This window comes from Jatropha curcas, chromosome 10, assembly GCF_041381405.1.
Source record: "Jatropha curcas cultivar XTBG-Jc1 chromosome 10, XTBG_Jcur_1.0, whole genome shotgun sequence".
Taxonomy (NCBI): Eukaryota; Viridiplantae; Streptophyta; class Magnoliopsida; order Malpighiales; family Euphorbiaceae; genus Jatropha; species Jatropha curcas.
In genome coordinates, this window is record NC_143160.1 from 5,801,138 (window position 1) to 5,816,355 (window position 15,218).

General features: G+C 33.2%; 2 protein-coding genes across 6 annotated transcripts; one reads left to right on the top strand and one right to left on the bottom strand.

The window, feature by feature from the left end:
* Positions 1–2,510: 2,510 nt before the first annotated feature.
* Positions 2,511–13,248, top strand: LOC105640477 (zinc ion binding protein). Of its 5 annotated transcripts, none has more exons than XM_012224798.4 (13): positions 2,511–2,976; positions 3,633–3,851; positions 4,758–4,952; positions 5,023–5,300; positions 5,491–5,725; positions 5,882–7,587; positions 8,075–8,293; positions 8,403–8,540; positions 9,185–9,419; positions 9,510–9,569; positions 9,781–9,852; positions 9,937–10,049; positions 12,721–13,248. In XM_012224798.4, the coding sequence occupies exons 1-12, from the start codon at positions 2,674–2,676 to the stop codon at positions 10,036–10,038; spliced, it is 3,762 nt and encodes a 1,253-aa protein (XP_012080188.1). In that variant the 5' UTR covers positions 2,511–2,673; the 3' UTR covers positions 10,039–10,049; positions 12,721–13,248. The 5 variants fall into 5 exon arrangements, with proteins under 5 accessions (XP_012080188.1, XP_020537560.1, XP_012080185.1 ...); XM_020681901.3 differs by having other exon boundaries at positions 12,767–13,248; XM_012224795.4 differs by lacking the exon at positions 12,721–13,248 and having other exon boundaries at positions 2,835–2,976; positions 3,701–3,851; positions 9,937–10,165.
* Positions 11,364–12,727, bottom strand: LBD27 (LOB domain-containing protein 27). Its single transcript, XM_012224793.4, has 2 exons — positions 11,886–12,727; positions 11,364–11,756 (listed from the first exon to the last, which is right to left on the bottom strand). The coding sequence occupies exons 1-2, from the start codon at positions 12,656–12,658 to the stop codon at positions 11,654–11,656; spliced, it is 876 nt and encodes a 291-aa protein (XP_012080183.1). The 5' UTR covers positions 12,659–12,727; the 3' UTR covers positions 11,364–11,653.
* Positions 13,249–15,218: the final 1,970 nt, after the last annotated feature.

Below are 15,218 nucleotides of genomic sequence, written 5' to 3' on the forward strand. Positions count from 1 at the left end.
GAAAAAAATATGAATTTGTTAATAAAATAGTTAATTTTTATTACCATGTTATTTTTTTCAACAACAATATTCTGGTGAGTAAAACAAATATCAAAATTTAATGATTAAAAATTAAAACTTAAAACTATATAATATTATGAAATTAATATAATTTATCCGGATATGGTGTTCAAATAAGCATACAGTTGATTTTTTTTTTTTTTACTAAAAGAATGCTTCGATAATAATCTAGCTCAGACATTCATATTTCATCCCAATCCCATCAAATCCAAAATCCACGGTTTCAAATCGTGTTTTAAGTTACAACTATATTAAAGCAATATTTTAAATGATTATAATCTAAATCCATGTTTATATTACTTCAAATGACAACAAGAAAAAAAAAAAAAAAAGCATCCTTTGAATTGTATTCAGCATCGAAAGGAGGCCAGATACATTGATCATTTGGATAAAATATTTAAAGAGTCTTAAAAAAGAAAGAAGAAAAAGGACAAACAGGAGTTGTAAGGATTTGTGTCTTGCTATCCTTCCACGAATCATGAATGGTTTCGAATTAGGATTAACTAAAAATAATATAATTTATTTTCAATGTGTATAAATTAGTCTAAAAATATCTCCAGCTAATAATAGTAAATACAAAATAAAAAAAAAAAAGCTAAGAATAAATACACTGAGAATAATCATTTAAATGAAATTCTCTATTTTTTTTTTTTTTTTTTGGGAAAGATAAATGAAGTAGTCTTCATTGAATTTCTAATTTTAGCACAAAGTATTTATAATATATTATTGAGAAAATAATTGTTTTACTCGTTAAAATAATTTATTTGGTATTATTTTAAATAAATTTAGATAAAATATTGAAAGACAGAGGGACAATTGTCAGGAACTTAACCCTCTGGCAATCATAAATTTTGTCGTTTTGTGTTTGAAATGTCGATTATCGATGTGATGTGCTGCCACGTAGCCGCAGAAGATTTTTTTTTTTGGTCTTTCCGTCCTTGTAAGAAGAAACTTTAGAGCCCAATTTTACAATTAAAAGCCCGTATAGAAAGAACTAAACCCAACACAATAAAAGCCCGAATCCCATTTTAAGACCCAGCCTGATTTCTTTTACTTGGCTCTTTTGAACATAAGATAACCTTTTATTACCATTATCTATTAACTTCGAAGCAATAGCTAAAATTAAATTTGTGTTTTTTATTAAACTTTTTTAAAGGAAAAGTTCAAAATTCGTCTATAAAGTAGTCAAACTTGCACGTAAGAGTCTTTGTATCTAAAAATTAACTATAATGTAATTAACTTATAACTCAAAATACACCTTGATTTTTATAAACATTTCTATACTTTCGTTTAAATTAATATTTTTCACAATCAATTTGATTGATATATTAATTCTTAAATCAAATTAATACTTAAGTTATAATTTTTTTAACAATTTGATTTTTTATATTTTCTAATGGAAGGATTAAATACTAATAAAATTATATATTAAAACTTTATTATTAATTTATCTAAATAAAAATTCTCATATATTAATTTAATTATAATTTAAAAGTCAATTATTTTCTACTATTTTTTAAATAAAATCTAAGCCGTCCATTCCTATGCGTGTCAAACACAAATGTTATAAATTTAATATGGCGATATGAATATTAAAAATTCGAATCCATATAAGTCATCCCTTCGAGCATACAAGGACGATGCATGGCAATCGCAGAACACGTGGAGCCACAGGCAGAGCACACGCTGGACACGAGATGCACACGTGCACATAAAGCGACAATAGAGCTTGCGATAAAATAACTAGCGGACGAATGAGTTTATTGTTCCCGGAGTTGATCCAAGCATTGGCAACGACAAAGTACGGACGGCATGTCTTTTGACATTCTCTTTAATATAATCGCGTTTATAATCTAGTCAAAAATTACAATTATTTAACAACTTCCTAAACAAAACTAAATCCACACACTTATCACTTGTGTGAGTTGCACTTCCTCGTCTTTTGGAGGTCAACAAAATTATAGGAAATCAATTTCAAGTTTCATCCACCCGAGTAAAAAGTTTAGTGACAAACTAATAGATTATGCAGGGATCCAATTAAGTTAAAATTAAAACTTATTTCTTATTAATATAAACCGAACTTAATTCAATCGATTAAATAACTGTTGTTAAATCTGAACGAGGGTAGCTCAGTGGTAAACTTAAGTCATGTATTTGATATTTCACAATATATTCTATATGTTTTGCGAAATTGATTATTATTGTGCACAGTTAAAACAGATAAAGTACGGAGAAGTATAAAAAAATAAAAAATACTGGTTAAAACCACTTATTGGGCCTGGCAATAGAATTATCCATAGTTAAACTCCCAACAGTCCAGCAAATTTGATTTTCGTTTCCCGGTAAATTGGAAAAAAAAGCGCTTGGGATTCAATTGTCAACGTCTAAAAACCAACGCATAGCGCCATAGCCGTTTGGTATAACATCTCTGTCATCTACGGTGGCATAAAGAATATAAAACACATTTGTATTTTTAAAATTTAGAGCTTCTCAAGAGGAGGCACAGCAAATCCCAAATCATACACATGTATCCGACCATTATATTCATCCCCTTCTACTCGGTGCAAAAAATTTGCCTTCTCCCGCCGTTCATGGTGCGTGCTACAAAATTATATGGGCGCCGGAGACACTCCAAAATGCCCGCCGGACAAAGAGGAAGTAGTAGCCACAGGACCAGCATCTTTGACAATGACGGTGGAGGGAGAACTCTTTTCGGATGTGTTGCTCACAGATGCTCCTATACTTTTGCTTGTCTATTTCCACAAGGCACATCACGAAGAGCTCTCCAACCTGCATCGCTTGGCGGTTACTGCATCTGAAAATGCGTCTAATAGACGTGAACTGATAACTGAGCTCCGCAAAAGATTCGATTTCCTAAAACTTGCGCATAAATATCATTCTGCCATAGAAGATGAGGTTAGCAAACCGGATATCTTTCTTTTTAAATTTCTATTGAATGTTTGGTTGTTGAGGAGACGGCACAACAGAAAAAAAAAAAAAAAAAAAACAGAAGGTTTTTATTTCTCTTATTAGGAAGAGATTAATTATTGAAAGGACTCGATATTTATGCTTTAATTAAATTTAACAGATAAGCAAGTGCAAAAGAGTTTCTTTCTATGGTCAATGAACAGTAGAATCTTAGTTTACTTACACTAACTGATATAGTTTTAGTGAGAGATTAAGGCCATATTTGGTATACATGACTTCCGTGAAATGTTTGTGGAATTCCATGTTTTGGGATGAAGGGAAATTTTCATTTTACTCTCCTGAATATAATTTTATGGAATTCAACATCATTAAACCAAATTCTGTCATTTGTAAATGAGTTCTAAACTTCAAAATCATTTACATCAATATCAACTTCTGAATTTGGTTTCTTACGTTTAGCAAATCAATATCAAATTTATGATACTGCAAAGCGTAGAAAAAAGAAAAACTTATGCTTTCAAATGATGCAGATCATCTTGTTTTTTACTTGATAAATGGATTAGCAGAATGAAAAAAACAATGTCTTAAGCTTTTAGTCCATGTTATGATTTCAGGTTTCATAATAGAGCATTTTCATGTGGCAGGTTATCTTTCTAGCATTAGATGCTCATATTAAAAATGTTGTATATAAATATTCGCTTGAACATAACAGCATCGACGACTTGTTTGACTCTATTTTTCATTGCTTGGATACATTGATGGAGGAAGATAAAGATGGTTCTGAGCAATTTCAGGAACTTATATTATGCATTGGCACCATGCACTCATCCATTTGCCAGCATATGCTTAAAGAAGAACAGCAGGTAGGCATTTACTTTCTGTTGATAATAATTTTTGAACTACCATATGTTGCCTTTCAATCTGGCCTATAAATTCTGGCTATCTCTTTCTGATTATTGTCACAGCTTAATCCATTACCCTATATTAGGACTGCCAATATTATATGTTGATTTTTCTTTTTGGTATATCGGAATTAAAGAGGAAATAGGCGTCAAGATTTGAACCCTTGACTTCATGAACTAAGATGCAGACACTCAATTAGTAGCCTAATGACTTCATATGTTGATGACAGAAACTAAAAATCATACCATTACAACTCACAATTGTTGATTGTTTCAGGCATTGTCCCTCGGAAATGTTAGAAGTGCCCATTTATCAAATATGTTCCTATATTTTATTCTATTATTCCCTTTGCATGTGGATCAACATCACACTGGAACTGGTGCAGGATTTTGACTCATTGCAAACAAAGTTCAAAAGGAAAGAAAAGAAAAATAGCTGTAAATTTTGACAAAGCATCAGAATCACGAAATTTTAATGGATGATGGTGATGCATAATGTTTTGTTGAGGCTAATTAAATTTTGGAAGCTAATCATCCATACCCTTCAAGAATCATTCTCTTCTGGCAACCTCTCCCCTGTCCTTGTCTTTCTCCTTTAAAATGAATGTATGGTCATTATATTACTGTTAAAGTGGAATATTTGACCGACAGGAACATGTGATTGTTTGTCCTATGACAGGGGGATAAAAGGTGAACCTTATAAGTTTCAAATAAATTGTATGATCTGGATATATAAAATAAAAATCTAACTGCTGCTCTTCGAAATATTCCTGTCTAAATGTATTTTAGAACTACAAGTCTTGTTGTTAATGATTCTAATTTCTGTTTTTTTATGCAAAATGTGTTCTGATCATTGTGTGGATGCAGGTTTTTCCTTTGCTTATGCAGCAGTTCTCTCCAAAAAAACAGGCTTCGTTAGTGTGGCAGTTCTTTTGCAGCATTCCTGTAATCCTGCTGGAGGAATTGTTGCCATGGATGATCTCCTTCCTTAGTCCAGAAAAAAGAGTGGATGTTATACATTGTATTAAGGAAATCGTACCCCAGGAAAAATCATTGCACGAGGTATATCCTGACCTAAATTGTAAATCTGAATCAACTTTCTCATTGTTAATCATGTTAAAGATGTTTGCAGGTGGTAATTTCTTGGCTTCATAAGAATGAACAATCCCCTTCTGGAGCTTTTAACAATATTAGAAACGATCCTGATGGATGTATGAAGATGTATTGTTCTCAAAACAATGTTGGAAACAATGTGGTCGAATATCTCCATCTTTGGCACCTCGCCATCCAGAAAGATTTGAAAGAAACACTGGAAGATGCATATCAAAGAAGAAACTCAAGAAGTTCTTTAGATATAGATTTAATATTAGTCCGGCTGAAGTTTCTTGCTGATGTCATAATCTTCTACTGGTAATTTCTATGGCTGCTGAAGCACTTACTTGTACTTGACACACAACTGTAACAACAAACTTCCTAGTAGAACATGTTTCTCTCTTTTATTTTTTTTCCTTTTTCCTAGACCAGTTTATCCCTTTTGTTAGGAATCTTCTGTTTTTGTTTAATTTTCATGTTTTCTGATGCTATACTTTCCGGTGAACAGTAATGCATTGAAGAAATTCTTCTATCCTATGTTAAATGAACTTGCCAACAGTCATCTGTCTATGTGCTTCAGTGAACAATTCCCCATTGAAAGTCGTATAGAAAGTCTACATCAGTTGCTACAATGCAACTTCGGCAATGATTTAGCTTTGTCCCAGTTTGTAGAGATGCTCTGCCGGGAACTGGAATCCTTTGTGATAGATATTAGCAAACATTTTTCATTTCACGAGATAGAGGTAAGAGATTTTTTTTTTTTTTTTTTATAATAATTTTTTGGCTTATAAAATCAGTAGGATTGGATTATTAACCAATAAGGAGCGGGTATCAACCAGAAAACAGCTATCACAGAATGCTTGCAACATTTTCATTTGACATATTTCAGTTTTTACCAGGTCTTTCCCTTTATCAGCAAGAACTATAGCAATGATACCCAGCTGCGGCTTTTGTATATGGTCCTTCATCTGATGCCACTAGGACTGCTAAAGTGTGTAATTCCTTGGTTTGCAGCTCATTTATCTGAGAGTGTATCCAGGTCCACTTTTCACAGTATAAACCAGCTGGGTGACAATTTATCCAATAAATATTTTGCGTCCCTCTTACTTGAGTGGTTCCACACTGGTTATTCAGGTAAAACCTCCACTGAAAATTTTGCAAAGAATTTGCAGAAAATATTCAAGAGTAGACGCTCATTTTTATATGAGCAAATTAAGGAAGATGTACGTTCATCCTTACACTCAAACAAGCAACCTTGTGGAGGATCTATATCTAGTAAAACAGAACCAGTCTCTGCTAACAAGGGCAAGATGCTTTTACCAGCTTCTTCTTCAGTATTCCACAAAGCTGAGGCACATGAGACGTTCTATGCAAGTGAAATAAATTTGCATATATTTTTTCCTGGAACAAAAAGGTTATTGCAACCTTTTCCTGAATTACCTGGTGGAGAGAGTTCTGCAACTTCCACTATTGATGAACGAAAACCAATGGACTTCATCTTTTTCTTCCACAAGGCTCTCAAGAAAGATTTGGAATACCTTGTCTCTGGTTCAGCTCAACTGATTGAAAACATCAGGTTTCTTACAGAGTTCAACCAGCAATTCCATCTTATTTGGCTTCGATATCAATTTCATAGCAACACTGAGGATGAAGTTGCCTTTCCTGCTTTGGAAGCAAAAGGAGAAGTCCAAAATATCAGTAACTCCTATACTATTGATCACAAGCTTGAAGTTAAGCTTTTCAGTGAGATTTCCCTCATTTTAGAGAAGATGTCTAAAATGCATGTTACAGTTCTTAGTGCTGATTCCAGCATGCAGGATCAAAGAATGGCGAAATACAATCAGCTGTGCATGAAACTCCATCATACATGCAAATCAATGCATAAACTACTTTCTGACCATATTCATCATGAAGAAATTGAACTTTGGCCCTTATTTAGAGAATGCTTTTCCATCCAGGAGCAAGAAAAGATCATCGGACTCATGCTAGGGAAAGCCAGAGCAGAAACATTACAAGATATTATACCCTGGCTGATTGGCTCTTTAACACCAGCAGAACAGCAAGCCATAATGTCCTTGTTGCATAGGGTGACGAAGAACACGATGTTTGATGAATGGCTAGGAGAATGGTGGGAAGGGTATGATACACCCCATATGAAAGAGAAGTCAAATTCTTTGTGGCCTACAGATCCATTGGAGATTGTCTCAAGATATCTGTCCAAAGACGCTCATGGAAAACAAGGCGGCATCCTCTGTGAAAAGGGCATCGAGCAAAAAGATTGTTTTGGTGCTAATGTTGACATTTTGGGGAAGTGCAATTTGGATGTTGAAGCTAAGGCTTTCGATAGAGATGAAGATAATGAATGTTCAGAATGTGAAAAACTTGTCAGTGAAAGTGAAAACAAGAGATGCAATCAAGGGGCAAATATCAGAGTTGAGATAGACAAACCAAGTGAAACTTTTCAATCAAATTCAACGTCCATGTATCAAGAGCACCATTTGACCATGACTCAAGCTGATCTGGAGGCTGCAATAAGAAGGGTGTCTGGGGACTCATCCCTAGATCCTCAGGAGAAATCGTATATCATGCAGAACCTGCTAATGAGGTTGGTGATTGCTTTTCATTATCACTAACCTTTTAAATTGTCATTTCCCCCTTAAAAAGAGAAAGACGATCTAATTGACTGTTATTCATATTGGATCACTGTAATCCTATAGCTTCTCTGATCTAAGAAGATAATATCTGATTGGATGGATGAATAAGTCAAAAGGCTAGTACCCTAGGTTGAAGTTGGACCAAATTATGCTAGTGAGGACCCCAAAGAAACCAACAAATTGATTCAAGCTAGGAAATCTAACTCTCTCATATACTAAAGCTTATGATCATGCTATTTGTTTTCATTGACTCACAGTCAGTTAAGGTAGCCATGGTTTCATAATCATGGCCAAGTCTATTTATATTTGTAAGTCAACGTTTATAATATGGTTCAACATGCAGCTAGCAGAAACCATATAATCATTTGCTTTCTTGTCATCATCCTAAGTGTTACTGTGTACTGAAGGAATTAAAAAGTAGCCTCCATGCTTTTTCAGTCGTTGGATTGCTCAACAACGGAGATCCAATTCAGAAGCAATCATCTCAAGTAAAGGAGAAGAAGTTCCAGGGCAGCATCCATCTTACCGTGATCCTCTCAAGGTAACCTTGGGTTGCAAACACTACAAAAGGAATAGTAAACTCGTCACTCCCTGTTGCAACAAGCTTTATACATGCATACGTTGCCATGATGAGGATGCTGACCATTCAACAGACAGGTATCAATAATTTTCTCTTTTTCAAACTTGCTCAATTTTCTTCTTACTTTCTCATTTTTTCCTTTTCTTGTTTTTTTCTCAACCTCCATTCCCTCTATTACTTGTGCAGGAGAGCTATTACAAAGATGATGTGCATGAAATGCTTAACCATTCAGCCAATTGGGCAGACTTGCTCAACTGTCTCATGTAACAATTTATCCATGGCAAGATACTATTGCAAGATCTGCAAAGTGTTTGATGATGACAGGTTATGCAGCTTTTACCCATTTTTATTTCCATTAAGACGTGCTGAACAGAAGTTTCATAATTTTGTCACTAAGATTGCTCTTTTATTTGATCCCCAACAAATAAATGTCTTTTGAGGCTTCTGTTCACTCTTAATAATGCTTTTCCTGTCAAAAATCATTATAAAAATATAGGCATTTAAAGATTATCATTCATTATTCAATACTCACTTGGTTGACTGCTTATCAGCCTGCTTAGGATTCTAAAATCTCTGTTTATACCGTGAACATGACTGATATGCTACAATTTGGAATCTACCACAATCGTATAATATTCATTATCATAATTTTAACTTTTCAATGAATATTTTTGTAAATAGCACGGTGTCATGATTCATGATAATAAATGATTATAATTATATCCACAATATATACATGGGTAAAAATTGTCCAGCATTATGATCTGCACATGATCTTAATGTTCCTCTCACACGTTAGGTATAATCTGAGATTATCTCTCATTTAGGCAAATCAGCCTACTTTTGAAAATCACCAAATTGGATGTACTTTTCTTCAGTTTTCGTTGTGAAAAGTTGTTACAATGATTTAGCTCCTCTACATTTAATTTAAACTCTTGAGAGTTTTTGACGTAGAAGATCTTTAACAGGGAGATCTACCACTGCCCTTTTTGTAACCTCTGTCGAGTAGGGAAGGGATTGGGCATTGGCTACTTCCATTGCATGAATTGCAATGCCTGCATGTCACGGTCGCTTTTAGTGCATCCATGCAGGGAGAAATCTTTGGAAGAAAACTGCCCAATTTGCCATGAATACATTTTCACATCCAGCAATCCAGTAAAAGCCCTTCCATGTGGTCATGTGATGCACTCAACATGTTTTCAGGTATTCAGCTCCAAGCACTGTCCAATTTTTTTCGTGGATAGTTTACATATGTTTTGACATTTTTAATGTTGCTTGCAATGCCGCTTCCAGGACTACACACGTACCCACTATATATGTCCAATCTGTAGCAAGTCACTTGGGGACATGCAGGTCAGTTAGCAGATATCATAGTTACATTTCCTTTGTCGTTTCCATCTCAAAAGTTCAGTTATTAGTTTATGGTATGATCAAATGGTATTTCATTCTTTTATTCATGAATCTAATCTAGTAGCCACTTTTATCTAGTGCATGAAGTTGCCATGTCTTTGGAAGGATTTTCTTTAGTATTTTGTATTGGAATTTATGTGAAATTGCCTTCCAGGTTTATTTTAAGATGTTGGACGCACTGCTGGCTGAAGAGAAAATGCCAGATGAATATTCCAGCAAAACTCAGGTTAATGATGTTCTTGTCCTTATTTTTCTTGCATGATATTGTTAAATATATATTTAGTTAGATCACCCATGAACGGGATTGCAGGATATACTATGCAATGATTGTGAGAAGAAAGGAGCAGCTCCTTTCCATTGGCATTATCATAAATGCATATCTTGTGGCTCATACAACACCAGGCTTATATGACCTTGCTCAAAGTGAGTCAATAATTTCTTTTCTTCAGATTACTAAATGTAGAAAGATAAGCTTGTATATTCACTGCTTAATCAATTGAAATGAAAAGAGAGAATTTGCATACAAATCTTATGAAGAATTCAGTTGTGCCATTTAATTTGTCCTCAACGTCTTTCTTTATCTATGATTGTACTTAATGAAAATTTGACACTTCTATTAATGCTTTACAAACAATCAAGTGCAATTTGCTTTTTCATGTTCTGCTAGTAGTGTCATCCATATCAGATGCCCAAATAACGTCAACTATTAAAACCTACAATAAGATATATAAAATTAAAACCTGTACTCATTTCATCCATCTTTTTGAGGTCATATGACTACAGGACCTTATATAGCCTCCTCAGCTAGACATACCACCTCTAGAATAGACAGACCTTAAAGTGAACAAAGCAAGTCATCTTATTCAGCATTCTCTGATCTTGTTCCCAGCTGATGCTACTGCTGCATTCCTAATAAACCTTTTTTTTTTTTTTCTTTTTGATGAAAGATTAATCAACCAAAATAACCTTTGGCTATTTCTTTATCAGTGAACATTTGTTTATGGAACTCTGCAAGTTAACGCATTCAATCAAAGCCCTTCTTTCTGAAACATTAAATTGTCGATGCATTTGATCTTCAATCTCAACCAATTTGTCACAATGTTCCATACGACTCACCTGTATTGATAAACCTTTCCGCTTCATGATGATTCCATCACTATGAAGCTCATTCCAAAGGCAGCTATGAATTCTGAGCTGTTCATCAATCAAATCATGGTAGCTAAGGATAATAGTTCTTATTCTTCTGGATTAGTGCTAAAACAGTGAGCACTTTTGAAAATAAGATATTGCTCAAATAAGAATATTTATTCATAAATGTCTGGAAGTTGCAAAAATATTAAAAAACATCAGGAGTCATTATATACATGAAAATAATAATATACCAAAATTGCTGGACTAGTGTTGATAGGAGTAATTTTGATGCGCAACTCCACTGTTTCTTCTGCACTCCATACTTCGATGGATATTTGACAAATACATCTCACATACACCTCTATGGCAACAGAGGAATATGTTCTAAAGTTTTCTTTTTTAGAGTAATAACATATGAGTTGAACCTGTCAAATACGGAGAACTAACTCTTCATCCTACACTAAGTGCAAAGATGTTAGGAAGCAAGCATCGGTAATTACTGTTTCGTACATTGAATGATATGCAAATTGATTATTAGATTCTTGAATAGCATAATGAATAATAAACAGGAAAACTATATATATATATATATATATATATATAAACTTTGAAGAGTAAACTGGAGATTCACCTCCATAATGTATATTGCTCCACAAAAATATGATCAACATCCAGGCAAAAGATTACAGTTATTGAAAACAAGAAAACATTATAAAGTGAATGATTGATTCTAAGTTAAGACTTAAAAGTTCTACAAAAGGGATTTGAAAAGAAAAAGAAAAATAAAAGCTCAAAATTGTGGAATGTACTCTGTGATGTAGATTAAGGGGAAGGAAAAAAAAAAATCATAATACTCTGCTCCAGCTTACTGACAAATTGACACTATCAAAGTGGAATCAATTGACACTAGTAAGACTGAAGCATGCAGCAGCATTCTTCAATTCATTGTCAGCAACATGCTCAATTGACTCTGTCGTGTCCTTTAATGATTCTTCTGAGCTGAAATACAAAATTTATGACATTATTTTAGAAGAAACCAATTTAAAGTTGAACTATAGATATAAATAGCAATAACTATTATCAGTTATCAAATATGCATATGAGCAATACTAAATTAATAAATTTTACCTCGAGTTGTAGGCCTCTTTAGAATCAATGTCATCAATAGTGTCAAAAAATGGATGAATTTCATCATAATCTTGAACAACTTCTTGTTGAATAGCTAATGGTTGTGAGGCAACCAATTGAGACTGAAGTGCCATTGAATTGCTACTATTATTATTATCATTATTTGTAGTAGTAGCACCACCATACGCATGTTGAACCCACATAGAATTCCCTAAATGATCCTTGGAATCTAAGTAACCAGAGCTGTAACTCACATTGCTGCTATTAGAATATGAGTGCTGCTGTGAAACAGGCAAAACGTTGACAGTGTTGTAAGGCTGAGGAGTGTTATGACTGAATAGGGAAAGGGCATTAGTAGGAGGAGCCATGCCTAATTCTAATTGTGAAGGGACATCATCAGTTAAAGAAGAAATCTGATGTTGGTGATGTTGCCTATACATTTCTAGCTGAGCATGAACCGCGTGAAGCTCTTCTTCCGCCTGTCTAATCTGGAAATGTAGCTGACAGATAATACCCCAGCAACCATGAACCGGAAACCTATCTCGAATATTGGCTTGATAGATAATAGAACGCATTGCTTCTGCCTTTTGAGGAGCATCAAGATCTTTGATTATTTTAAGAATGTTGCTTACACCAAATAATTTATGAGCATTTTGAAACATCTTTGGTTGGTCAGGAGGGAAGTATGGTGCTAAAGGACACTCAGATGAACACTTTCTTCTTTGGTATTTGCAGGCAGCGCAGGCTTGGCTAGTGCCACCCTTAAGGGTCATATTTGTAGCATCAATAATGTTTTTCTTTGTTTCTTTTTTCTTTTTATCTAAATTTCTTGCAGGACCAGCATAAATTAAAGAAGGAAAATAACAAATTTATAATTTCAGTGATGTGATGATGTTGATGAAGAAGGAAAAGAGAAGGAAAGAAAATGGAAGATGAAGGGAAAGAGATAGGAAAATGATGAAGAAGAAGGAAGATGATAATGGTGATGTTGTTGAAACAGAAATGGGTAAACATTTTGGATGCTGAACAGGTCTGATATGAGCGGATTTGCTGGATATGAAGACTTAGTAAAAGAGCAGATTGCAATATTGAAGAGAGAGAGCGAATTTGAAGGGGGGTGCTGTTTCTTTCAAGTTTTATAATTTCTTTTACGACCGTTAGGGACAAATGTTGATAGTTTAGCAGAGTCCTATCTTTAGGGGCTATATATGGTCAATCCTCTGCTTTTACACTTAACCCATATCTTTGCTAAAACGTGGCTTCCCAAATTTCTTTTCTTTTCTATTGCAGGTTTTGTTGCCAGATTCTTGGGACCTTTTTGCTATATTACCTCTTCATATGTTATGCGATACCATTAGTGCAAGCCATTAACACCTATTTGCCCTTACCTTAAAAAAAATTACTAGTAATTAGTCCAAGTTAGTGCAACAAATTTACAAATTTATTTTTGGCATTATAAGATTAGTATTTATGAAATTCTACATTTGCTGATCTTAAATTCTCTGTCTATTCACATAATAATACGTGTTAGAATTTAAAGTTTTGAATACCACAAAAATAGATTAACTTAATTAGTGTTTATCACTGTTCTTCTATTAGTAAATCTAATCAAATGATTAGTACTTCTCAAAAAAAATCAAATGATTAGTAAAATAACAAATGCTATAAAAAGATTATGCACTCTAATATATATACCATTCTTTGTAATACATATAACTTAGATGATTTAGCATAATATTGATTTTAAAGTACTGTTATATTCACTCTGCAAAATTATATATCGTGATAATAAATTAAAAGCTACTCTTAAATTAAAAAATATGATTTGCTTTTAAGAACACTATTCAAAAGAATGAAAATTTCTGAAAAACATTATATGCCAATAGAGATGTTATTAATATATCTATAATCTCCAAAATGAAGAAAATAAAAGTTTTCTTCCATTATGATGGATGAAATGATTTAATCTTAATATTTTATACAATAAAAAGTCTTTAAATTTTATGAAATTAAAATAATGATTCACTAGATGTTAATTCTCAGAAATATTATTTAACAAGTAAAAGAAAAAAAAAAGGAAATTTAAAGAATTTCGAATTGAGATCAATACTATAACGTCTTAATTTTTGAATATAAAAATTTTTGGATTTTAAAAATTAAATAAAACAATGGCATAATTTAACATTTTTTAATCAAATTATTATTTTGAATCTCTTTAATTTTATTTTAAAAATTATAGACTTATAATTTTCAAGTTTAGTCTTACCAAATAAAGTACATTTCAAAAGAATGCTGCCACGTGGCGTTCAGTCATAATTTTCGATACAATCAGTATCCTCTCCGGCCAATTTTCGGCTATTTTGCCCACATTTAAGTCCAGTTGGAGAGTCCATCGCCTCTACGTGCTCCAATCGAACATCCATTATTGAAGAAGCTAGACCATTTAGTCTATCGGATGTTGCCTATACATTTCTATATGAACATGAAGAGATAGTAGCCAAGCAACCATGATGTACCGGAAACCTATCTCGAATATTGGCTCGATATATAGCAGAACACTCAGATCAGATGAACACTTTCTTCTACGGTGTTTGCAGGCAGCGCAGGGTCATATTTGTATTACAACATGAATATTAATGTTCTTATTTCAGTGGGGAATGGTGATGATATTGAGAAAGGACAAAAAGAGAAAAAAAAAAAAAAAGAGGAAAATGATGAAGAAGAAGGAAGATTTTGAATGTTGATAGTTTAGCAGAGTCCTATTTTTAGGGGGGCTATCTTTGTCAATCCTCCTCTGCTTTCGCACTTAGATTTCTTTTCTTTTCTTTTGTTTTCTTTTCTAATACATGTTTTAAATATAGCCAGATTTTTAGGCCATGATTATTACCTGTGCCATAGATTGTTGGCCCTCCTAAATACCATGAGCATATCCAGACTGAAATCTGTACTGCTTTTTTCCAATTTTAAATTTTAAATTTTAGCAGTAGAAAAGGCCGTTATTTTCTGAGAGCAAAAAAAAAAAAAAAAAATTCTTGAATCAATATCTAAGTTGTTAGATGCATTATATGGATGGATACAATATCTAATTTGAACCGACAGCAGTTAAAGCAATTTGAACTCCTTGCTGTTAGACTAAGAGATCATTTGCAGACATATTTTATTAATAATCATTAAAGGTTGTCTTCGAATTACACAGTATATTATACAAGTCTTGTAAGAGCTAAATGTCGAAACCTCACACTCCTCTACACCACTCTTAAAAAAAATTAAAAATGAAGTTCAGATGTGAAGAATTTTGAATAACTAATAAAATTCATTATTTACATAAAAAAT